Source organism: Diaphorina citri, unplaced genomic scaffold (assembly GCF_000475195.1).
Source record: "Diaphorina citri unplaced genomic scaffold, Diaci psyllid genome assembly version 1.1 scaffold709, whole genome shotgun sequence".
Classification (NCBI taxonomy): Eukaryota; Metazoa; Arthropoda; class Insecta; order Hemiptera; family Psyllidae; genus Diaphorina; species Diaphorina citri.
The window spans coordinates 22,660-47,721 of NW_007378142.1; the positions used below are offsets into that span (position 1 = coordinate 22,660).

General features: G+C 37.0%; 1 protein-coding gene across 1 annotated transcript; it reads left to right on the top strand.

Annotated features, from left to right (window-relative positions):
- Positions 1-2,016: 2,016 nt before the first annotated feature.
- Positions 2,017-17,659, top strand: LOC103511382 (sal-like protein 1). The gene is made up of 9 exons (XM_026825160.1): positions 2,017-2,104; positions 4,048-4,130; positions 4,716-6,648; positions 7,204-7,557; positions 9,633-9,769; positions 14,565-15,069; positions 15,598-15,758; positions 16,325-16,510; positions 17,175-17,659. The coding sequence occupies exons 2-9, from the start codon at positions 4,083-4,085 to the stop codon at positions 17,436-17,438; spliced, it is 3,588 nt and encodes a 1,195-aa protein (XP_026680961.1). The 5' UTR covers positions 2,017-2,104; positions 4,048-4,082; the 3' UTR covers positions 17,439-17,659.
- Positions 17,660-25,062: the final 7,403 nt, after the last annotated feature.

The window sequence follows — 25,062 nt, forward strand, 5'->3', positions numbered from 1 at the left end:
TGAAGAAATGAATAATGTAAGTAACGAAGGCAGAAGAGAAGAAGTAGACAAAGTAGAGGATAGACTGTAAGACCTCCAAGGCACAATGAAGGCAAGGAATAAGAACTAAGGTGGGTGTGGTAAAGCAATCATAACTCTCTCAACATCTCATAATACATTTCATAAGCTGAGAGGAATATGATTTCATATCTCAAGGCGTCATGCGTCGTTTAATTTCATATTTTATAACGATAATAACAAAATGGCGTCGCCTCATATCATAACCAATCCCTCTTCATAACTCATAATACTTCATAATTTATTTTCAAAATGGAGACTTGCCAAGAGTTTATTATAAAATATTTTGTTTGAAAAAAAAATATGTAAATTTTCAGGTCCATATTTCAAACTTACTAATGGTGTTCAAAATGTGGATGGATTTATTCATGTGTCAACTTGATATTCTTGTCGTAGCTACTTAATACTTGGTTGATTTATTTTTATTTTTTAAAACTTTGAGGCGGAAGAATTGCCTACATATATAACATTAATAAAATTATTACATAGATATGTAGACGAAAAGAAATATGTATTCCTATACTGATATTTTCATTGTTAAAATTGTACACCTATGTCATACAATGTGCCAAATTATTACACTGTCTGTATGACAGACTCACATATTGCTGTAATTATTCATTAAAAAACAAATGTAAGAGTCTGCATAAAGATTCATTTTGTATTTTGAAAATGGTTTCATGGATATGATGGAAATGCCATCTCCTCAGATTAAATTTGTCTGTAGTGCATGTACATCTAGGTACATCTGGGTATGTATGAGAGACAGCATGATGGAATATTTTTGAGCTGACAAGTGCTAAAACTGTGACATATTCGAATTTTCACTCTGTCTTTATCTTTATTACTTTGACCATAGTCCATACCCATTAATTTTTCCTTTATAATCGTCACGTAAGTGTTGATCCTATTGATATTCGTATTTATCGTAGATAGAAGCCGAAAGATAATCCGCAGATACGAACAGGTAATTTGTACACTTGTTATTCTTGTTAAGTTGAAAATTTTAGATGAATTTCAAATAGTCAGTGCGGTCAGTACAGACATCCAATGTACAAGGATTTTAATAACAGAGACCCACTAATAAATTCAAGAAATATGTACCTTACATACTTAATTCAGAAATAATTGGGTGTAATAAATATCACAATTTTATAATTTTGTACTGGCCATTTATGATTTTAATTTCGAAAATATTAATAAAATGATATCGATAAGATCATTAAAATTGAAACTCTCATCGGAAATATTTCAACTTTATTTTTTCGCTTGAAAATTTTGAACTGCCTCAATTAAGATCAAAAAATAACAAATAAGTCTTCAATTATTTATCTTCGTACAGGTAATATCACATAGCAATCCTAAAGTTATTACTTGTCCGCGTTATTTCTTTACAATCAGGCCAATCAGCGTCTATAAAAGACACATTAAAAGCAATAACTTTAAACATTAAAAGTGAAATATAAAATATAAAAAACCTAGATTGTCCAGATTTGTATGAAACATTCAGAAATCCAAAACAAGGTTATTTCCAATGTACTTTTTTAAATCAAAAGTAATGAGATCCCAGACTATTTCAAATGAATTGCACCATTATATCCATGGGCCTAAGAAATCAAAAATATTGGTGACTATGTAGCTCAGCCCTCTGTATATTTTCAATCGGTGACATAGATTCTATGCCAACCACTCATTATAACTATGTATTTACAAAATAAAGTATGTAGTACTCCAAAAATGCTCCAAAAATGTCCAAAATTAATCATAAAACAGTCAGCTACCAACCTGCAGTCAACAAAATTCCTCTTTCTTCCTCTTTTTTCCTCTGATTGCTTGTACAATATGTCTTTTCAATTTGGCCTCGCCAGCCTAGTTAGCTTAGTTGGTAGTGCGTCTGCCTTGTAAGCGCTAGGCTGCGGGTTCGATTCCCGCCCGGGGCGGATTTTATAACCAAGATTGTCTAGATTTGTATGAAACATTCAGAAATTCAAAACAAGACCAAGACGAACTGGAGAGATTAAACATCGATAATGAAGAAATGAATAATGTAAGTAACGAAGGCAGAAGAAGTAGACAAAGTAGAGGATAGACTGTAAGACCTCCAAGGCACAATGAAGGCAAGGAATAAGAACTAAGGTGGGTGTGGTAAAATAATTATCAAAAACCCTTCTCCTGAAAAGAGAAAAGTATTCACAAGCTAGATAGAAAGAAATAACATTTCATTATTTTAAGTCACGAAAAAAGGAAAGTTTGTACTCTGCACGGGGAAATCTCTTTTCTCATTTTCATCAGTGCTAATGTTGCTTTGAGGGTATTTCACAGGAGCTCCTCTTTTCGTTTTCCCGCATTGGTCACTCGTTAAAGTTTCAAGCCACCAACTTTAACTAGCTTACGTAATAGACAACGATGTAATATTAAATCTTCAAATTTTTTCACCTTGAAAATAAATTTGAAAAAAGAAAAAAAAATCGTTGCTATCCAAAAAAGATATACCTGCGAAAGTAAAGCAAATCCTTATGAGAAAGGAAAGTAGAATTTTGATGAATGGTGAAACATAATAAGAGAGAGAAAATGATATTGGGAGGAAAATGGAAAAGAAAGAAAACGGTATAAAATGGGGTGGCAGATCGATAGCAAAAAGCTCCACTGACATAAAATTCTTTCAAAATGCCAACTATGTCAAAAAAGGAAATAAAAACAAGAGAGATGAGGGGAAAAAAAGGAAAGTTTGTACTCTGCACGGGGAAATCTCTTTTCTCATTTTCATCAGTGCTAATGTTGCTTTGAAGGTATTTCACAGGAGCTCCTATTTTCGTTTTCCCGCATTGGTCACTCGTTAAAATTTCAAGCCACCAACTTTAACTAGCTTACGTAATAGACAACGATGTAATATTAAATCTTCAATTTTTTTTCACCTTGAAAATAAATTTGTACAAATCTTGAACAGATGGTCTTTCGATACGTAAACACACATTCTTCGTAATCGTTTCGTCCAGTGCGTGATAGGAAACACGGTCAAATCATAAAATATGTTCGAGTTTCAAGATAATTATCAAAAACCCTTCTCCTGAAAAGAGAAAAGTATTCACAACCTAGATAGAAAGAAATAACATTTCATTATTTTAAGTCACTCAAGTATAGTTGGAGTAGCAGGTGGATAATGGGTGCTGGTATATTCTCTTCACACGTCTTGGCTATCAAGTTCAGATCTTGTAGATATGAACTGAAGCGGTGTAATCACCCGATTCATTAATTGCCATAATTGCCCTATCCTTTGTTTCCAGTTTCTTGGGTTCTTTTTTCAATCATATTGATCGATTCTCACGATAATGCATGTTAGAAAACCGTTCGTTGTCAGATGGTTACTTTGTTTCTAAATAAAGTAGATGTCAGTCAATTTCTGTATGAAAGATATTTTCTTTCTCAAATTGTTCAATTACATTGGAGCAATGAAATATCACGATTTCTTGCTTACGGATCGTTTTCGAAAGAACGATTAGAAATGTACAAAACTCCGTAATTCTTTCTTGACTTAAAAGGCCATTGTGAAAAGGATCGACCAATTAAATCATTGCACAAAAGACTCTGATATTCCTGTAACCTATCTTGGTGGTAATGGTTAAATTACTAGGTTAGGGTATTGCCAGTGTAGTGTAGAATTGTAGATGATTGAGAATCCATAGACAATTCAATGCAGTCATATTTCACAAGTCTCAATCATTATTGACAAAAGAAAAATACCCAGACAGTGTAATTGACTCTGCAATTCTGCATAATACTTTGTGTTTTTGATCGAAAATTCGAACTGCTCGTAGGTATGTCTATTCTCTGCAGAGCAAAAACGTCAATTGCTCATTGTTGTTTTTCAGATCAATATTGTTATTTAGGGTTCATGCCCTCAATTCTTTTGACTAACATTGAGTTGAAACAAGTAGTGCTTATTAAGTTGATGAATGTTGATTGATATGATTGTTTTCTTGTTTGTTACAGGCGGAGAATCTGTATCAGGAGATTCTGACGAAGACATGTGCAGTACAGAAGAAAACACGTCCGACCACAGAATAGAAGAAGAACTCACTTCATATAGGAATAGTTTTCCAACGTGAAAACATACAAGTTGAATATAATATGATTAATAAGGGGCACGGTGCGATGGATTTAATTATAACACAATAGAATCTTGCCAAACGCACATTCTCAACGTTAGATAGACAGTATGTAGATAAATATAAAACGTTAGATATATGAAGATAAACATTAATAAAATTACCAGATAGATATATGTAAGACAAGAAGAAATAATTATGTATTCCTTTACTGATATTTTCATTGTTAAAATTATACCTCTATGTCATATAATGTGCCAAATTATTACACTGTCTGTATGACAGTCTCACATATTGCTGTAATTATTCATTAAAAAGCAAATGTAAGCAAAGATTCATTTTGTATTTTGAAAATGGTTTCATGGATATGATGAAAAGGCCATCTCCTCAGATTAAATTTGTCTGTAGTGCATGTGCATCTACATAGGTACATCTGGGTATGTATGAGAAACAGCATGATAGAATATTTTTGAGCTGACAAGTGCTAAAACTGTGACATATTCGAATTTTCACTCTGTCTTTATCTTTATTACTTTGACCATAGTCCATGAACTCACTTGTAGATTTTGTCAAGAAATATTTCCCAACTTTAGCGAATTATTAGAACACAAGAAAGACTGTGCAAGTAGAAATAGAGTAGTATTTGATCAAAACTCAGCACCCTCGGAGGGAGAAATAGAAGAGGATGAAGAGGAAGAGCCAGAGGAGAGTGAAGATTGTGGAAAGAGAAAAGAAGAAGTGAGAAGACAGAAACAAGATGCAGAGAATAATAACAGCGTGGACGATGGAGAAACAGAGGGAGAAGAAGGGGAGATTCCATTGCCTTACCCCTTCCCATTGCCTGCAGCAGCAGCTCCCGGACATGTAACACTAGAAGCCTTACAAAACACTAAAGTTGCAGTTGCACAATTCGCAGCTACAGCTTTAGCTAATGGTACGGACAATCCAGCAGCATTGCAAGAACTAGCTGTTCTTCAGTCAACGCTGTACACCTTGCAGCATCAACAAATCCTTCAGTTGAATTTGATTCAACAACTACAAGATCAGTTGCAAATCAACCGTCCACCTGGTGAACTTTCAGCGACTGGTTCACCTCCACCTCCAGTTCTGCCTCTGCCTCTTAGTCTCAATGTGACGCCCCCAGTCACATCAACCCCAGCACCCTTGAGCCCACCTCCTATTATGTCACCCAGTATCACCACGAGTATAGCAGCGACTACAACTGCCTCACCAACAACAACTTCTAGTACCATTCCCCCAAAGCCAAGCCGTTCACCTACGCCAATAAAACAAGAGCCCCTACCACAGTCGGTCACTCCTCCAGCCTCTCAATCCATTCCTGCTACCAACTCTCAACCCCAAACTGTTCCTATCCCCCCTCGTCCTCAGCTACCCACCTGTACCCCACCACCACCCCCTCCTCCTACCACTTGTTCTACTTCTTCACTACCGCATTGCTCGATCTCTTCGTCATTTGCTTCTTCAATTATTACAAATCTAGATCCTTCGTCACCTAACGAACCCAACACGTTAGAAATGTTACAACGCAGAGCTCAAGAGGTTCTCGACAATGCCAGTCAAGGACTCTTAGCAAACAATTTAGCCGATGAATTAGCATTTAGAAAAAATGGGGGTAAAGGAAGTTTATCACCTTACGATTCAAAGTCAGGACGCAATGAACCATTTTTCAAACACCGGTGTCGATACTGTGGGAAAGTTTTCGGTAGTGATTCAGCCCTTCAAATTCACATCAGGTCGCATACAGGTGAGCGTCCTTTCAAATGTAATGTCTGTGGAAGTCGATTTACTACCAAAGGCAATCTAAAAGTACATTTCCAACGTCATACGTCCAAGTTCCCTCATATCAAAATGAATCCTCATCCTGTACCAGAACATCTGGATAAATATCATCCTCCGCTCCTTGCCCAGATTAACTCTCAACCTCCTCATCACCCACATCCTCCCTATCCCACTAGTCCTCCCTATACATCTCCCAGCTTGCCTGTGTTCCGACCTTCCCAGCATGAACTAGTATTACCTCCTCATCACCCGCCACTGCATAGACCTCACGAGCCACTTATTAAACCATTGTTGCCCATGCCTTTGTTCGGTCCTCGAGAACGAGAAGATCAAGATATGCCAGAAAATCTTAGCAAGCCGGTATCCTCCATACATTCCTCTCCTCCTCCTTCCTCTGATCTCAGTGATAAGTGCAAAAGAGAGTCCATAGATGAAGAACCATTGAATATGTCGGAAGCCAGTGGTTCTGTCACCAATGAGAACATGTCCAGACTCAGTCCCAAAACTGAACCTGATGTGGATGGTGATTCGGAACATGAACAAGAACAAGACAGATATCCGAGCCCACCTCCCTATGACGGCTGCAGTGTTTCCAGTAAATACAGCACCGAGGATATGATGATAGGAGATGAAGACAGTGGGGACGAGAGCTTGACAGATCAACCAGAAAATCTTTCTAATAAAAGTACGTCACAAAGTCAATATAGCTTTGAAAACCATCATGGTCTTCAAAATATTCCTAGTAATAACAACAATAATTTAAGTAAAGTCCCGGGTCCAAATATTTATGTTAGTCCTTCAGGGATGGCAGATCACTTTTGGGAGGATTTCATAGAAATTAAAAAGACTTGTGCAACTAGAAAATTACTTGATAGGGCCGAAAACAAAGTCACTGAGCCAAATCAATGTGTCGTATGTAGGAGAGTTCTATCTTGTAAGAGTGCTCTTCAAATGCACTACAGAACACACACGGGCGAGCGTCCTTTTATTTGTAAGATTTGCTCCCGATCTTTTACAACGAAAGGGAACTTGAAGACGCACATGACTGTTCATAAAATCAAACCTCCTATGCGTGTTTCACATCAATGCCCTGTTTGTCACAAACGATTCACCAGTGGATTAGTATTACAACAACATGTGCGTCTTCACACTGGGGAGCCCACAGACTTGACGCCAGCTCAAATCAAAGCTGCTGAAATACAAGACTCTTCATCTCAACATTATTTTCGTTCTCATATAGGGCCTGATGACTCCAGCAACAGTCCCCACCAAGTACCATCCTTTTCAACTTCATTGGCGGCGTTGGAAAATCAAGTACGCACCATGTCCACTACTCCACCACCTCCAGTTCCTATCAATGGTACATCTAGTCCATATTCAATGACCCCCTCACCTCCTTCCTCACAAACTCCTGTTCATCTTACTATCCCTCGTCCTATAGCTTCTAGTTCAAGTCCTGATTCCTCTTCACTTGGTGCGTTAGATTTGACACCGCGTTCAGGGTCTGGTATGTTCTCTGGGATCGGGCTTGTGACGTCAGTCAACTCCCCAATTTCTCAATATTCGCCTTTGGGATTAGCGGTCGGACCCGCAGGTAGGCGCTATGCAGTTGACGGCAATGTTTTCTCCTCACAATTTCCTTTTCCTTTAAATCCTAAAGGCTCTTGTGGTAGATGAAGTCCTAGGCATTGGGGGGATAATAACCCACGTTAGTATTTTTTATTTTTATTTAAGTTTTCACCTTTATTTGATTTTTGCTTGTTTCACCTCTGTCATCCAGCATGCTGTTACCAAGAGTTCATCATGGATACCACAAGAGTCACTCCTTTGCTTGATTGTTGTTGTTTTATTATGTTTTACTTTCAATGTTGATATTTATTATTTATTTTCTTTCTCACTGCGTTAGTCCGACCTGCACTGCATGTTATACCTACCCTACCCAGTAGAACTGCATATTTCATTTTTCTTTTTCCGTCCTGGCACATGTTATGATAGCATGTTTAGCATTGTAAAGCAATCATTGACATTTGCATATGATTTTATATTTAGCGTCCTCATGTCATTGTAGATATCTCTCATACGCTCACTCCATTACTTTTTCATTTCATTTTAGTTTTGCTTTATTTTTGTCACATGTAATTATTTTAGTTGCACATTCTTTTGTTTTATGTACCTATTAGAGGTCCTATTAGGAATGCCTATTAAATGTAGACACATTGTTGATTCTAATATGTCGTCAATAGGAAAATGATAATAGGAGTACGTACGTTAAATTCCCCGGATGGATCTTATTTTTGTTCTCAATAAATATTTTGAATTGGAATGCCTATTAAATGTAGACACATTGTTGATTCTAATATGTCGTCGTCAATAGGAAAATGATAATAGGAGTACGTACGTTAAATTCCCCGGATGGATCTTATTTTTGTTCTCAATAAATATTTTGAATTGAATATGTCAAAGGTAAAGATATCAAAGCATTCACTGCTATTCAACGCGATTCTTCCCTATGAAGAATAATTTATGTCCGACATTAGCTCATGCCTACTCATTCAAGATATTTCATATGTACGTACTAGCAAGGGACAGGTAGATACTATTTATTTTATTTTATTTTTTTTTTACGTCAAAAAGAGGGGGAGGATTATTATGGTTAATTTTCAAAGGAAAGACCTCAGGTTTTCCATTTCCCTACTGAAGATTTTGAAGATCCATTTAGGTATCTAAAAGAGTAAATTTTCAGTCTAAAAATCAGGGGATCAAGGCTCCGAGAACGAACATTATCCCATTAGGATAAAATCCGCCCCGGGCGGGAATCGAACCCGCGGCCTAGCGCTTACGAGGCAGACGCACTACCAGCAGAAGGTGAGAATATTTTGGTAACTTTTACCATCCAACACCGTGAGATAGGTACCATGTCTATCTCATGGACACGGAAAGCAAAAGCAACCATACCATGTGTCTGCAGAGAACTACGGGATTCTCTTCATAGGGACGAAATGGACACACAAAGTGTAGGAACTAGGAGCATTCAAGACCTCCTTGCTTTAATATCTTATGACCCATCTTACCACTGAGAGTTACCAGTGTCAAGGGTTTTCTTTGACGTCACCGATTTGATTTACACAGGCCAGTCTGGATTAACTGAAAACACTCTGTGGTAAGATGGGGCATTAAAGACTCACAGTGAAAGAAAAGATCAGTGGTTGACTGGAAGACCCCTAAAGGAGAACCCTGCCACTTAAAAGAATTCAAGAAGAAGAAAAATGAAGCTAAATAGAAAGCTTTGAAGACTTAACCAGAAAGTATATTCAATTTTCAATTTAGATATAACAAATAACCAATTCTTTCCTTCTTCTCTTCCCCCAGCTGAACGAGATCTCCGTCATCCAGAACGTAACAAGTAACATGAGTAAAGGCCTCACTAGATACTATTTTTTTTTTTTAACGTTAAAAAGAGGGGGAGGATTATTATGGTTAATTTTCAAAGGAAAGACCTCGGGTTTTCCATTTCCCTACTGAAGATTTTGAAGATCCATTTAGGTATCTAAAAGAGTAAATTTTCAGTCTAAAAATCAGGGGATCAAGGGATTTTTCGGCCAACTCTCGGCACTTCTTTTGACTCACCTCGATTTTGTATGTCTTATTCCGCCCTGTGTTTTCTTGCAGTGAGGGGTGGCAATACGACGTGTAACATATGCTTCAAAACATTCGCCTGTCATTCGGCTCTGGAAATTCACTACCGGAGTCACACGAAGGAGAGGCCTTTCAAGTGCACCATCTGCGAACGTGGCTTCTCAACTAAGGTATGAAGATTCAAATTGATCCAACACATAGGGACCATAGGGGGATCTGTGGAGGAGATATATTGCATTGATAAATAAAATCAATACGAAATCAACTTGGTAAAAAAAAAAATCAAAATGAAATTCAACTTGGTAAAATATTTTTAAAGAACAAAATGTTCTGGCTTCTCAACTAAGTTATGAAGATTCAAATTGATCCAACACATAGGGACCATAGGGGAATCTGTGAAGGAAATATTCCATTGATAAATAAAATCAATACGAAATCAACTTGGTGAATAAAATCAAAATGAAATTCAAGTTGGTAAAATATTTTTAAAGAACAAAATGTTCTTTCTGGCTTCTCAACTAAGGTATGAAGATTCAAATTGATCCAACACATAGGGACCATAGGGTATCTGTGGAGGAGATATTCCATTGATAAAGAAAATCAATACGAAATCAACTTGATAAATAAAATCAAAATGAAATTCAACTTGGTAAAATATTAGAACAAAATGTTCTGGCTTCTCAACTAAGGTATGAAGATTCAAATTGATCCAACACGTAGAGACCATAGGGGAATCTGTGAAGGAAATATTCCATTGATAAATAAAATCAATACGAAATTCAACTTGGTAAAATAAAAGTAATATGAAATTCAACTTGGTAGAATTTTTTTAGAGAACAAAATATTCAATATTCGATGTGGTTTAACGCGTAGATATGGGATCAGAATACGAGTAGGTAATGTAGGTATTTCAAGCAAGATATTGGAAATGAAATACCAAGATATTGGAAGTAGACTTTAGATGTACCAATGAGTTGACTCATGGGACGTTACGAACCAATTTTATTAGGAGGTTCTCGTCGGAATGCGATTCAAGTTAGATCGGTCGGTACCTGTATTGGTTCTTTCCGATTACACTTCTACAAGAGATAACAATTATGTATATTTTTCATAAAAATGTGAATATTCGAAAACTACTGGAGTTTTTTCCCCCTCGTGTTTTTTTTTTTTTTTTTAACATTTAAAATCTTTCGACTACATGCTCTTCTCGAGTTTGGACCCGTTCCAAATACATATTCAATAGTGAAAATATGTGAAGTTCAGGGTATTTCCACTCTACGTTCATATAAATGTCTGAATTTTTGACAGTTAATATGTTGTTTATAATATTAGGGTTTTCTCTTATCAGTGGCGTGAACTTAGCGGTAAATGATGCCGGTATTAGCTTCCAAGTTCCAAGCCATGATATGAACTTTATGAAGTAGTCTGTTCTCAGAGCAGGTAGTTAGTTCTCAATAGAGCACTAGAGCCGTCTTTTTTTTTTTTCTTTTTGACAGTTAATATGTTGTTTATAATATTAGGGTTCTTCTTATCAGTGGCGTGAACTTAGCGGTAAATGATGCCGGTATTAGCTTCCAAGTTCCAAGCCATGGTATGAAGTAGTCTGTTCTCAGAGCAGTGAGTCAGTGAGTAGAGCACTAGAGCTGCGAACTTGATGGTTGTACGATATTTCCTCCTATCCACCTGTCCATTTTTTTTTTTTTTTTTTTTTTTTTTTTTTTTTTTTTTTTTGCAGGATAAAATTTTTTTAAAAAAGGGTTTTTTTATAAAAAAAAAATTTTTTTTTTTTTTTTTTTGCGACGAGATAAACTGATTATCAAATGGGCATTTTGTAAAATACATAAGAAAAAAATCTAAAATTCATAACAAAATAGGTACATTCTCTTGGTTATTGCGAATATTTTTATCAATTCCACCTTCCTTACAGCTCTGACAAAACGAATTTCACCTTCCACAATAAGAAGACATAATTTTAAATTAATTTTTATAATTTTGACGTGACTCAAATTAATTTCGTTTATAACAAATACTTCCATTGTTCTGTTTTTCTGTTTCTATGCACATCTTGTATTCGTTAATAAAATTTATGTTAACCCATTTCAGAAATTTGAAGAGTATATTTTAGTTTTCCCATTTTTTTTTTTTTTTTTTTTTTTTTTCTCTAAAAAATTTGCTTTTTGGCCCAAAGCTCTTTTTAGGACTACCAACATTCAGTTATTTTGGTTTCTTGTTCTCTAATGGAGTGATCTCAAGCAGTTTTTGGTGTTATTTTCCCATTTTCCCCGCTTTGGTTGTTTTGGATGAAAAAGTCCATTTATTTTAAACTAACTCATTACTAACATTTGAGTTGAATGTTAAATACAAATAGATATGTTTTATTGTTTTACATTTCCTGAAACACACATTGTCTTTAAAATTTACCCTTACGTATTTCTATCATTGGCTGAGATAATACAACATAAAGCAAGGGAGACAGTTTACGAGAAAAAAAAAATCGCCAAAAACTCTGAAAAATATAAAAATAGGCACGCCTCAAACCGATGATGGAAATACTTTGAATAATGCACAACTGAATTAAAAAAGTAGCTTAAAACTGGAACATCTGATTCAAACAAAGGAAATATAAATTAATCAGAATAAAAAGAATACAACATAAAGCAAGGTAGACAGTTTACGAGAAAAAAAAATCGCCAAAAACTCTGAAAAATATAAAAAAAGGCACGCCTCAAACCGATGATGGAAATACTTTGAATAATGCACAACTGAATTAAAAAAGTAGCTTTGGAACATCTGATTCAAACAAAGGAAATATAAATTAATCACAATAAAAAGTGCAATTAATACAGAAATAATTTATGAAAAGAATAAAAAGTGCAATTAATACAGAAATAGAAATATTATACGAAAACAGACGTGTTTTTTCTCGTGTACAGCATATCGATAGTAAAATCGTCATATCAGAAGCATAGATTAATTTATTTTACACAAATAATAGTATTAGTTAAATTTAATTTTAAAAAAAAGTATTTTATGTAAACAAATTATACCGTTGCGGGTTGGTGTATTTTTGGCCAAATCTGATTTGAGATGGGGGAAAATGGACCGATTGGAATACTTTTTGCAATACTTTCTCATTACATAGTAGAGCAACATAGAAAGTAAAAAAAAAAAATTAAAAAATAGATCGATCAACTCTCATCTCTGATTAGATTTGAGACAAAAATTAGGAGCTTTCGGTATACAGTGTGTTCCTAAAGTTGAAACTAGTCTTGTAAATATAAAGCAGCGTGTACACTATGGTCGATCGATGCTGAAACACCCTAATAAACTTGGTTCCCATTCCACCAAAATCCTTTGATCCTACAAAAGGTGTATTTTTAAAGCAGCGTGTACACTATGGTTGATCGATGCTGAAACACCCTAATAAACTTGGTTCCCACTCCACCAAAATCCTTTGATCCTACAAAAGGTGCATTTTCCTTCCGAGAAACTTCGGGAACGGAATGGCGATTCCGATTTCCTATGGTTTAGTACAGGCGCCATTTCAGTTTCCAAAAGGGTTCCGTTTCCGAAAGTTTCCAGCAAGGACTACACTATGGTCGATCGATGCTGAAACACCCTAATAAACTTGGTTCCCATTCCACCAAAATCCTTTGATCCTACAAAAGGTGTATTTTCCTTCCGAGAAACTTCGGGAATGGAATGGCGATTCCGATTTCCTATGGTTTAGTACAGGCGCCATTTCAGTTTCCAAAAGGGTTCCGTTTCCGAAAGTTTCCAGCAAGGAAAATACACCTTTCGTATTGGTCTTCGCTCGACTGTAGTGTAGACACCTTTAAAATAAGTTGAATCTTCTATTGAAATATAATTTCGTTCTGTTATCACTTGCTTTTAGAGGTAGGAATGAAAATGATAATGTTAAAGAGACCACCTGAAGTTTGTTTAAAGGACAAATCTTGAGATATCTCAAAGATAACGAAAAACAAACGAAAGAAAGTAAAACTTGTTAGATTTTAAACCTTAGTCCTCAGTATCCTTGCCTCCCATCATATTGTCCAACATTTCCTCAAACTCTTCACTACACACACTGGAATTATCATCATCAGAATCCGCCTCTTCATCATCTTCTTCTCCTTCAGTCTTTCCTTCTTTCTTCTTGTCACCATTCAGTGCTTTCTTTTCTTCCTCCTCGGCCGCTTTCTTTTCACGCTTTTGCCGGAGATATCTGAAAAAAGACGATGAAGACCAAACATGACAATCTATAATTTTCTTCAATTTTTAAGTATGAAATGTGTAACTTTTGTAGGTAGTTAGGTAGAATGAGTATAGAATTATTTCTATTTTATTCCATTATACCTAAGTAGTTGTAATTTAATTTCCCTTCTTTCTTCTTGTCACCATTCAGTGCTTTCTTTTCTTCCTCCTCGGCCGCTTTCTTTTCACGCTTTTGCCTGAGATATCTGCGGCAAGAAATGATGAAGACAAAACATAACAATCTATGAATGATCAATTTCTTGTTTAAACAATATGCATATTATCCCATTAAAAGGATACCAAGAGGTGCCAGAGAGCTCGCTCAGGACCCCCGAACCGTATGGGTCTAGTGATGGATATTCAGGTACATAATTATGCCGTTGTACCCTGCTTCCTGAGGCGGACTCAAATCTTCTTCTTTTTCTTCGCCTTGTAAAAGAGACCACCTAAGGTTTGTTTAAAGGACAAGTCTTGAGATATCTCAAAGATAACGAAAGAAAGTAAAACTTGTTAGATTTTAAACCTTAGTTTTTATCTTTGATCTCCTGTTCAAGCTTTTGCTTAAGCACATTTTTACTTTCTATTATCATTTCAAGGTATTGAATCTTGAATCAACTTTTCTACGTTTTTCTGTCCAACTGAGCAGAAAATATTGTTTTATCTGTTTCAAAGTGCGTTAACATCATATGTTATAATTTGCTATTGTTGCAGGGCAATATGAAACAGCACATGCTGACTCACAAGATCCGCGACATGCCCTCACACATGTTCCACACGCACTCGCATGCCAGTCAGGACACCAAGAGCTCCTCCGGCGTGCTTAGCACAGAGGAGACCAGTAACGCCAGCTCCATGGATAGCTTTCACGCACGGTCAATGACCTCCGAACCGCCAAGAGACCGGGAAGCCACTAGGGAGCGTACCACCTCGGAGGCAAGACAATCAGACGCCCAAAGCCCGGAGCCTCTGTCCCTCAACCTTTCCAACTCATCCCAGAGATCTCAACCGCATACCCCTCAGTCACACCACTCTCTATCCCCACCTGCACCGACGCCGACTATTCCGCAGCCGCCAACCGTGCGCCCCTCCCTGTCACCGCCTGCGCCTAAAAGGGCGGCTTCACCGAGTCCGGCCCCTCAACCACCGCCTAGCCTGAAGCGAACCTCGCCGGACGATAGAGACCACTCCAGTGTGCCCCTCCCAAAGAGACATCCAAGTAAGTTGAACAGCCGTCTTCAAATGAATGAGGCTTCAAGCCCCTTTTGCTAACAGCAATTAGCGTCCTGTTAATTTAACTCTTTAACGTTATTTGACCGAGTTTTTCGTCAAATACCTAACGTTAAAGAGGTCAGTTAACGGACGCTAATTTTGGTTGCAAAAACTCTAATGTTCATGCATCTGAGGTTGAGCAAAAGCCCCAATTCCATGTCATTAAGAGACTGTAGCGTACTGTAGACCTGAAAATTAGTCACTCCAATTATGAGAGGCAAGCTTATTCCAAATGCAGTGTTCAATGTTGCAGGCATGCCCAAACCTTTAACGTTATTTGACCGAGTTTTTCGTCAAATACCTAACGTTAAAGAGTTCAGTTAACGGACGCTAATTTTGGTTGCAAAAACTCTAATGTTCATGCATGTGAGGTTGAGCAAAAGCCCTAATTACATGTCATTAAGAGACTTTAGAGTACTGTAGACCTGAAAATTAGTCACTCCAATTATGAGAGGCAAGCTTATTCCAAATGCAGTGTTCAATGTTGCAGGCATGCCCAAACACCTGTGTCACGTATGTCACAAGAACTTCTCTTCGTCATCAGCATTACAAATACATATGAGAACCCACACCGGGGATAAACCATTCCGCTGCACCATCTGTCAGAAGGCGTTCACCACCAAGGGCAACCTCAAGGTAAGAGAAACCGAAATCAATATTGGGTCACAGCTCCCGAAAAAAAAGCACAACAGCACATAGGGAGGCTGTTGACGGAGAAAGTCGCTTTCCTCAAGCAACACATAAAAAAACCCAGAGATCTGTGTTCAGATATAAGTGCCGACGGCCGTGTGACTATGTTGTGAACCACACCTCAAAGATATCCGAACGACTTCGTATCTAACATTAAGATGACTTAAAAATAGGTATCACAATCCATGTTATCAGTTTTCATAAAGAGAAAAAACAGCAATTTTTTATTTTTTTACTCAAGATGCTTTTTTTTTACTGAATAGGTACAATAAAGATTTCAGTAGTTATACAGTGACAAACTTATCAAAAAATCAAAAATTTGGACCGATTGCAATACTTTCAATTACAGTATATAGCCTGTATAGCTCGCTATACTGTTAGTAATAGAAAGTAAAAAGGCTTACTGTAGAATATGATAGTCAATTTTTACTTTTCCAGATCTGAGCTTTCTCAAATGTTCCCATTTTGACGACCTTCAAGTTTTCTAATGCCCTATTTCATCTATCTCACAGGTACACATGGGAACTCACATGTGGACCAACGGAGCCTCCAGGCGAGGTCGTCGTATGTCTCTAGATCTACCTCCACATTTGACACCCTCCATTACACCCAAGGAACCATCCGAATTTCTCAATCGACGCCCCGTTCTGTTCTACCCGTACCTACCGGCACCCTTCCTCAACGGAATGCAACAGAAGGTGAGAATATTTTGGTGACTTTTACCATACCATGTATCTGCAGAGAACTACGGGATTCTCTTCATAGGGACGAAATGGACACACAAAGTCTAGGAACTAGGAGCATTCAAGACCAAGTGTCAAGGGTTTTCTTTGACGTCACCCATTTGATTTACACAGGCCAGTATTTCTTGAACTCTGGATTAACTGAAAACTCTGTGTGGTAAGATTGGGCATTAAAGACTCACAGTGAAAGAAAAGATCAGTGGTTGGCTAGAAAACCCCTAAAGGAGAACCCTGCCACTTGAAAGAATTCCAGAAGAAGAAAAATGAAGCTAAATAGAAGCCTTTGAAGACTCTGCTAACTAGAAAGTATATTCAATTTTCAATTTAGAAATAACAATTAACCAATTCTTTCCTTCTTCTCTTCCCCCAGCTGAACGAGATCTCCGTCATCCAGAACGTAACAAGTAACATGAGTAACGACTCACAGTGAAAGAAAAGATCAGTGGTTGGCTGGAAAACCCCTAAAGGAGAACCCTGCCACTTAATTCCAGAAGAATTCCAGAAGAAGAAAAATGAAGTTAAATAGAAGCCTTTGAAGACTCTGCTAACCAGAAAGTATATTCCATTTTCAATTTAGACATAACAATTAACCAATTCTTTCCTTCTTCTCTTCCCCCAGCTGAACGAGATCTCCGTCATCCAGAACGTAACAAGTAACATGAGTAACGGCCTCATCAACTTCACCTCCACCTTCGGCAGCGCCTCCCTCCCCGAGAGTCTAAAACGCTCCCTGTCCCCTGACAAGCCGCTTAGCCCCGGGGCCCACCATAGGGGGACTTCACCCCTGTGGGGCGATAAGAACGGCACCGGGAACCATTCGGACGACCAGATTGATGTGGGGCCGTCTCCGAGACTGTCCCAGCGTGAGGGATTGGCGGCTTGAGAGGTTACTTGGATTCCGGTGGGATAGGTTGCTTGGATTGTTATTGGATTATGCCTTGGATTGAACAAGTTTCTTAGATTATTTCCTTGGTTTGTTTGATATTGTTCCTTGGATCCTGGTTGGATTATTCCTTGGATTTTTGTTACTCTTCCTTGGATTACTATCGATCAGATAGGTTCCTTGAATTATTTCTTTGGTTTTTTGGTTAGATATTTTTCCTTGGACTCCGTTTGTTGGTAATCCTAAATGTGTATGCGTCAAAATTTGGAAATTAATTTTTACTTGCCTCGTATAATAAAGAACGTAGGTTTTTTTTTTTTTTTTTTTTTTTTTTTTTTTTTTCTTACTCTTCCTTGGATTACTATCGATCAGATAGGTTCCTTGAATTATTTCTTTGGTTTTTTGGTTAGATATTTTCCTTTGGACTCTGTTTGTTGGTAATCCTTAAATGTGTATGCGTCAAAATTTGGAAATTAATTTTTACTTGCCTCGTATAATAAAGAACGTAGGGTTTTTTTTTTTTCGTAGATAGGAGCTCTGCATTCATACCTAAAAGCTCTATTAAACTTCCAACCAATAATAAAAACTACTTAGGTATCGTTACATATTATAGAATCTGCAATTTACAAGTACATAATTATGTCTTAGATTTATTTATTAATGATCAAATTGGAAGTCAGATAGACTCGGAATCAGCAACATATCAATGATAAGACAAGTTCTGCTCTTGCGTATGAACGAAAGCTTCAAACACCTCATATTTAGGGGGTTCAACTCACATCTCTGTTCCAATACATACTTACAGCATGTGTTTAGTATCATACTTACCTTGAATTTTTTCCGGATCCATTATAAATTTACTGAATTCACTGCCACTGACAAACCGTAGGATGCTTCTGGGGGGAAAACGGATATGAACAGGGTATGCCTCTATTCTAAATAAATCCCCCAACAATCTACATAATTATGTGTGTTAGCAGTGTTAGTAAAATCCTGGGAGGGTGAACAGGGATTGCCTCTAATCTTCTAACTAAAATTCCCCAAAATCTACAGAATTGTGTGTCTTGGTAAAATTATCAACTTCAGTAAATTTCAGTAAATTAAACATTGCATACAAAACATATAGATTCCTATCTACATATTTAACTTAGGTACCACTTGCGGATGCATTCAACCATCACCTCATTCAGCCCAAGTTGAGTTCCGTGAAATCTGGAAGTACACCAAACATTATTTCATGACATCAAATATTTCATTTAACATCAAATATTTAAAGCACAGTACAGTTTGAACTTTGAGAATGGATAAATGGGTCTAGATACATTTCAGTCATTATTGTAAATTGAAAATAAGTAGAACTTGTTAAATTAAATTTAATGATAATAACAATAAAAATTAACTTTACGGGTATATACGTATGTACATAATTACATATGTACCTACCTGTTAAACTAAATATCTCTCTTAAGCTCACAAGGTTAGTCCTAATTTTGTCAGAACTTAAACTACTCACGTAAGTTTGAATGGAATATTAATATGTAAAAGGGCCTAAAATTTTTATTGACGGTCGAACTATGTACATATGTACCTACCTGTTAAACTAATTTTGTCAGAACTTAAACTACTCACGTAAGTTTGAATGGAATATTAATATGTAAAAGGGCCTAAAATTTTTATTGACGGTCGAAATCAAATCGAACAACAACGGGTTAACCAAGAGAAGCGAAAAATAACAATGAAATAAAAAAAATCGGATTTAGGTATCATTATTAGTATTGTTCCAACATTATTCTGTTCTGGGTTATAAACGATTATTTATTTGTATTAATTTACACGAATGACGGGGCGTTCATTATTAGTATTGTTCCAACATTATTCTGTTCTGGGTTATAAACGATTATTTATTTGTATTAATTTACACGAATGACGGGGCGTGACATTTGGACGTGAAATATGAAAATGTATTTCATTAGGAAACTAATACGAAGACAGGAGAAGGCTAAATTTGTACTAGGCATAGTATTTGACCCAGAGCACAGAGATGCCTTTGTTTTGGAATACTTAGGTATTATAGAATCTGCAATTTACAAGTACATAATTATGTCTTAGATTTATTTATTAATGACCAAATTGGAAGTCAAATAGACTCGGAATAAATTTGACCCAGAGCACAGAGATGCCTTTGTTTTGGAATACCTACTTGGGTATTGTTACATATTATAGAATCTGCAATTTACAAGTACATAATTATGTCTTAGATTTATTTATTAATGACCAAATTGGAAGTCAAATTAGGTATTGTTACATATTATAGAATCTGCAATTTACAAGTACATAATTATGTCTTAGATTTATTTATTAATGACCAAATTGGAAGTCAGATAGACTCGGAATCAGCAACATATCAATGATAAGACAAAGTTCTACTCTTGCGTTTGAACGAAAGCTTCAAACACCTCATATTTAGAGGGTTCAACTCACATCTCTGTTCCAATACATACTTACAGCATGTGTTTACTATCATACTTACCTTGAATTTTTTCCGGATCCATTATAAATTTATTGAATTCACTGCCACTGACGGTTTGTCAGTAGGATGCTTCTGGGGGGAAAACGGATATGAACAGGGTATGCCTCTATTCTAAATAAATCCCCCAACAATCTACATAATTATGTGTGGTACCTTGAATTTTTTCCGGATCCATTATAAATTTACTGAATTCACTGTCACTGACAAACCGTAGGATGCTTCTGGGGGAAAACGGATATGAACAGGGTATGCGCCTCTATTCTAAATAAATCCCCCAACAATCTACATAATTATGTGTGTTAGTAAAATCCTGGGAGGTTGAACAGGGAATGCCTCTAATCTTCTAACTCAAATTCCCCAAAATCTACAGAATTGTGTGTCTTGGTAAAATTATCAACTTCAGTAAATTTCAGTAAATCACTGCAATTTGTTGCAGGGCTGATAGTCATTTTTACTTTTCCAGACGGTCTCGCTGGAGGACGTAAAACTGAGACAAAACCAGCCCTGTCAAGCCACAGACAATAACACTGGCTCTTTGAGGGTACCTGAATATTTCAAGGTATTGAATCTTGAATCAACTTTTCTACGTTTTTCTGTCCAACTTAGCAGAAAATATTGTTTTATCTGTTTCAAAGTGCGTTAACATCATATGTTATAATTTGCTATGTTGTATGTACGAAAATACATATATTATATCCTTTATGTTTGGTTTGATAGATTCAAGCTTGAAAACCCCTTCAGGATTTGAACTTGTTTAGTTTTTAGTCTATTTTGTAATTATGTTCTCTTGAATATTCGCAAATGTACAAACAATTCACTTTATTCGTGTATACTTGAAATTATGTAAGAAATATTGTTTTGTGTATTTAAAGTTCGGATCATTAAAAGACTTTACGGTTAGGATGTTTGATTATTCTTGTTCTTTTATTTTAAAGTATTTTAAGCTCATTATAGCAATGGGTCTTGAAATTCTGCTCGTGTAGAACTTGGGTTTTAAAATGAAACTGAACTAATCGAAAGATTAGATTTGGGGAGCAAAAGGATACCACTAAAGCCTCCAAGAAAACGTTATTTGACCGAGTTTTTCGTCAAATACCTAACGTTAAAGAGTTCAGTTAACGGACGCTAACTTTGGTTGCAAAAACTCTAATGGTCATGCATCTGAGGTTGAGCAAAAGCCCTAATTCCATGTCATTAAGAGACTGTAGACCTGAAAATTAGTCACTCCAATTATGAGAGGCAAGCTTATTCCAAATGCAGTGTTCAATGTTGCAGGCATGCCCAAACACTATTTAACTCTTTAACGTTATTTGACCGAGTTTTTCGTTAAATACCTAACGTTAAAGAGTTCAGTTAACGGACGCTAATTTTGGTTGCAAAAACTCCAATGTTCATGCATGTGAGGTTGAGCAAAAGCCCCAATTCCATGTCATTAAGAGACTGTAGAGTACTGTAGACCTGAAAATTAGTCACTCCAATTATGAGAGGCAAGCTTATTCCAAATGCAGTGTTTAATGTTGCAGGCATGCCCAAACACCTGTGTCACGTATGTCACAAGAACTTCTCTTCGTCATCAGCATTACAAATACATATGAGAACCCACACCGGGGATAAACCATTCCGCTGCACCATCTGTCAGAAGGCGTTCACCACCAAGGGCAACCTCAAGGTAAGAGAAATCGAAATCAATATTGGGTCACAGCTCCCGAAAAAAGCACAACAGCACATAGGAGCTGTTGAGGGAAAGTCCTTCCAAGCAAAACATAAAACAGAGACCTGTTAAAACCATGTAAAGCCGTCGACTATATGTGGACACACCTCAAGATATCGGAACGACTTCGTTATATTGGGATGACTTAAAAATAGGTATCACAATCATGTTATCAGTTTTCATAAGAGAAGGAGCTGTTGAGGGAAAGTCCTTCCTCAAGCAAAACATAAAAAACAGAGATCTGTTAAAACCATGTACCTAAAGGTGTGTTCAGATATAGTCGACGGCTATGTGTGAACACACCTCAAGATATCGGAACGACTTCTTTATATTGGGATGACTTAAAAATAGGTATCACAATCATGTTATCAGTTTTCATAAGAGAAAAACAGCAAATTTTTATTTTTTACTAAGATGCTTTTTTTTACTGAATAGGTACAATAAAGATTTCAGTAGTTATACAGTGACAAACTTTATCAAAAATCAAAAATTTGGACCGATTGCAATACTTTCATTACTAGTATAGCTCACTACACTGTAGTAATAGAAAGTAAAAAGCTTACTGTAGAATATGATAGTCATTTTTCACTTTTCCAGATCTGAGCTTTCTCAAGTGTCCCATTTTGACTCTAATCCCTATTTCGTCTATCTCACAGGTACACATGGGAACTCACATGTGGACCAACGGAGCCTCCAGGCGAGGTCGTCGTATGTCTCTAGATCTACCTCCACCTGTATAGCTCGCTATACTGTAGTAATAGAAAGTAAAAAGCTTACTGTAGAATATGATAGTCATTTTTACTTTTCCAGATCTGAGCTTTCTCAAATGTCCCATTTTGACGACTTCAAGTTTTCTAATCCCTATTTCATCTATCTCACAGGTACACATGGGAACTCACATGTGGACCAACGGAGCCTCCAGGCGAGGTCGTCGTATGTCTCTAGATCTACCTCCACGAGGAAGGATGTCACAACTGATTCGAATTGAACTTTTCACTGAAAGACACTGAAAGAATGTGACAACAAAACGGAAAACAAAACGTAGAGCTTTAAAAATGTGAGCACTCATGGCACCTATTTACGAAATTGTTCTTTTTTCCTTCTATAGTTCGAAAATTTTCTGTAAATTTAAAAAGAGAGCCCAAAAGCCATTAAACTTCGGGAACGGAATGGCGATTCCGATGGCGCGCCATCTTGGATTTCCTATGGTTTAGTACAGACGGAATAGATCAGGTGCGCTTATTTGGGTGACGTTTCAAAGTCATAGAGCAGGAAAAATGAGGACCAACGGAATTTTTCTTTTTCTTCTACGACTTCTAGATCCCGAGATAAATCGATTTAAAAAATACCGGTAAATTGTGAAGTTTGACGTCACGGCATACTCTCCCGTAGGCGATGACGTCATAATTCATGACTCCCGGTTCGATTGTTTGTGTGCAAGCGTTTCTGCGCATTTTGACATGAAATCTGACGTCACAACTCTTTGAACTTTTTCATTAAAACGGAAAATAAAAATTGAATTTTCGACTCTTTACAGTTATTTTTTAGGAGTTTTGACCTCGGATTTGAATTTTTCCCAACTTTTTACATGGGAATCGACCATTTATTTATAATTTTTACCCATTTGCAACTGCTCCATTTCAGTTTCCAATAGGGAACCGGTTCTGTTTACGAAAGTTTCCAGCAAGGAAAATAGGTACACCTTTCGTATTGGTCTTCGCTCGACTGTAGTGTAGACACTTTTAAAATAAGTTGAATCTTCTATTGAAATATAATTTCGTTCTGTTATCACTTGCTTGTAGGTAGGAATGTTTCGAAAGAAAATGATAATTAAAAGAGACAACCTAAGGTTTGTTTAAAGGACAAGTCTTGAGATATCTCAAAGATAACGAAAAACAAACGAAAGAAAGTAAAACTTGTTAGATTTTAAACCTTAGTTTTTATCTTTGATCTCCCGTTCAAGCTTTTGCTTAAGCACATTTTTACTTTCTATTATTATTTCAAGGTATTGAATCTTGAATCAGCTTTTCTACGTTTTTCTGTCCAACTGAGCAGAAAATATTGTTTTATCTGTTTCAAAGTGCGTTAACATCATATGTTATAATTTGCTATGTTGTATGTACGAAAATACATATATTAGGTATATCCTTTATGTTTGGTTTGATAGATCAAGCTTGAAAACCCCTTCAGGATTTGAACTTGTTTAGTTTTTAGTCTGTTTTGTAATTATGTTCTCTTGAATATTCGCAAATGTACCTTTTCCAGATCTGAGCTTTCTCAAGTGTCCCATTTTGACGACTTCAAGTTTTCTAATCCCCATTTCATCTGTCTCACAGGTACACATGGGAACTCACATGTGGACCAACGGAGCCTCCAGGCGAGGTCGTCGTATGTCTCTAGATCTACCTCCACATTTGACACCCTCTATTACACCCAAGGAACCATCCGAATTTCTACATCGACGCCCCGATCTGTTCTACCCGTACCTACCGGCACCCTTCCTCAACGGAATGCAACAGAAGGTGAGAATATTTTGGTGACTTTTACCATACCATGTATCTGCAGAGAACTACGGGATTCTCTTCATAGGGACGAAATGGAATCATGGACAATAGCACGTTGAATACACCAGTTCCCAATCGATCACTGGAGTTAAGCAACATCGTGCGTGGTTATTATCTGGATGAGTGACCACCTCAGACAACACGTGCTGCCAAGTAACAGGTTCAGAAGAGTGATTTATTGAATGACTGATTGGTTATGATTGCTCGGATAGGACCTGATTGTTCTTTTATGATGTCGAAATATACGTTCATAATAGGGCCAAAAGGAGCCAAAAGTTCCTTCACCCCAGCAGTAGGCGATGACTATTATCCTGGTCAAATGCTCACATAATATACTGAAGGCAATTTTCTGGGATCGAACCCACGCCCTTCCGTTTATCAAGTCAACCTCTTGACCACTGCACCGCCGAGGCAGGAAAAAATCAACCTACCTCCCTTCTTCTCCTTATCGCCTTCTCTTATTATCTCCTCCTCCTCCACCTCCAGACCATTTTCTCTTCCCTCCTCCTCTGTGATCAGGTTTACCCCCTCCCCGATTCGGCCTCCCCCTACCTCCGCGAGAATTACCTCCCCTACCTCCTCTAAAATCACCTCCTCCCCTCTCGTGGAAATTTCTACCCCCTCCTCTTCCCCCTCTCCCTCCTCCTCCTCCTCTAAACCCTCTTCCTCCTCCTCCTCTTCCTCTCCCTCCTCCTCTTCCGCGAGAACTTAGCTTCCAGTTTCGCTTTTGTTCCCAGTCCAGTTGTTTTTCACCTGAAAAAGAAAAAAAATACCTTCTTCATGTGTTTTATACTACAAGCATAGGACTGAAAAGTCCCT

What these genes read in the sequence shown, in the direction of transcription:
- LOC103511382 (XM_026825160.1), top strand. Translation starts at nt 4,083, where the DNA reads ATGTGCAGTACAGAAGAAAACACGTCCGACCACAGAATAGAAGAAGAA. An exon ending in AGAAAATCTTTCTAATAAAA is followed by an intron (nt 6,649 to 7,203) that starts GTACGTCACAAA and finishes GTTCTCATATAG; the next exon opens with GGCCTGATGACTCCAGCAAC. An exon ending in AACGTGGCTTCTCAACTAAG is followed by an intron (nt 9,770 to 14,564) that starts GTATGAAGATTC and finishes CTATTGTTGCAG; the next exon opens with GGCAATATGAAACAGCACAT.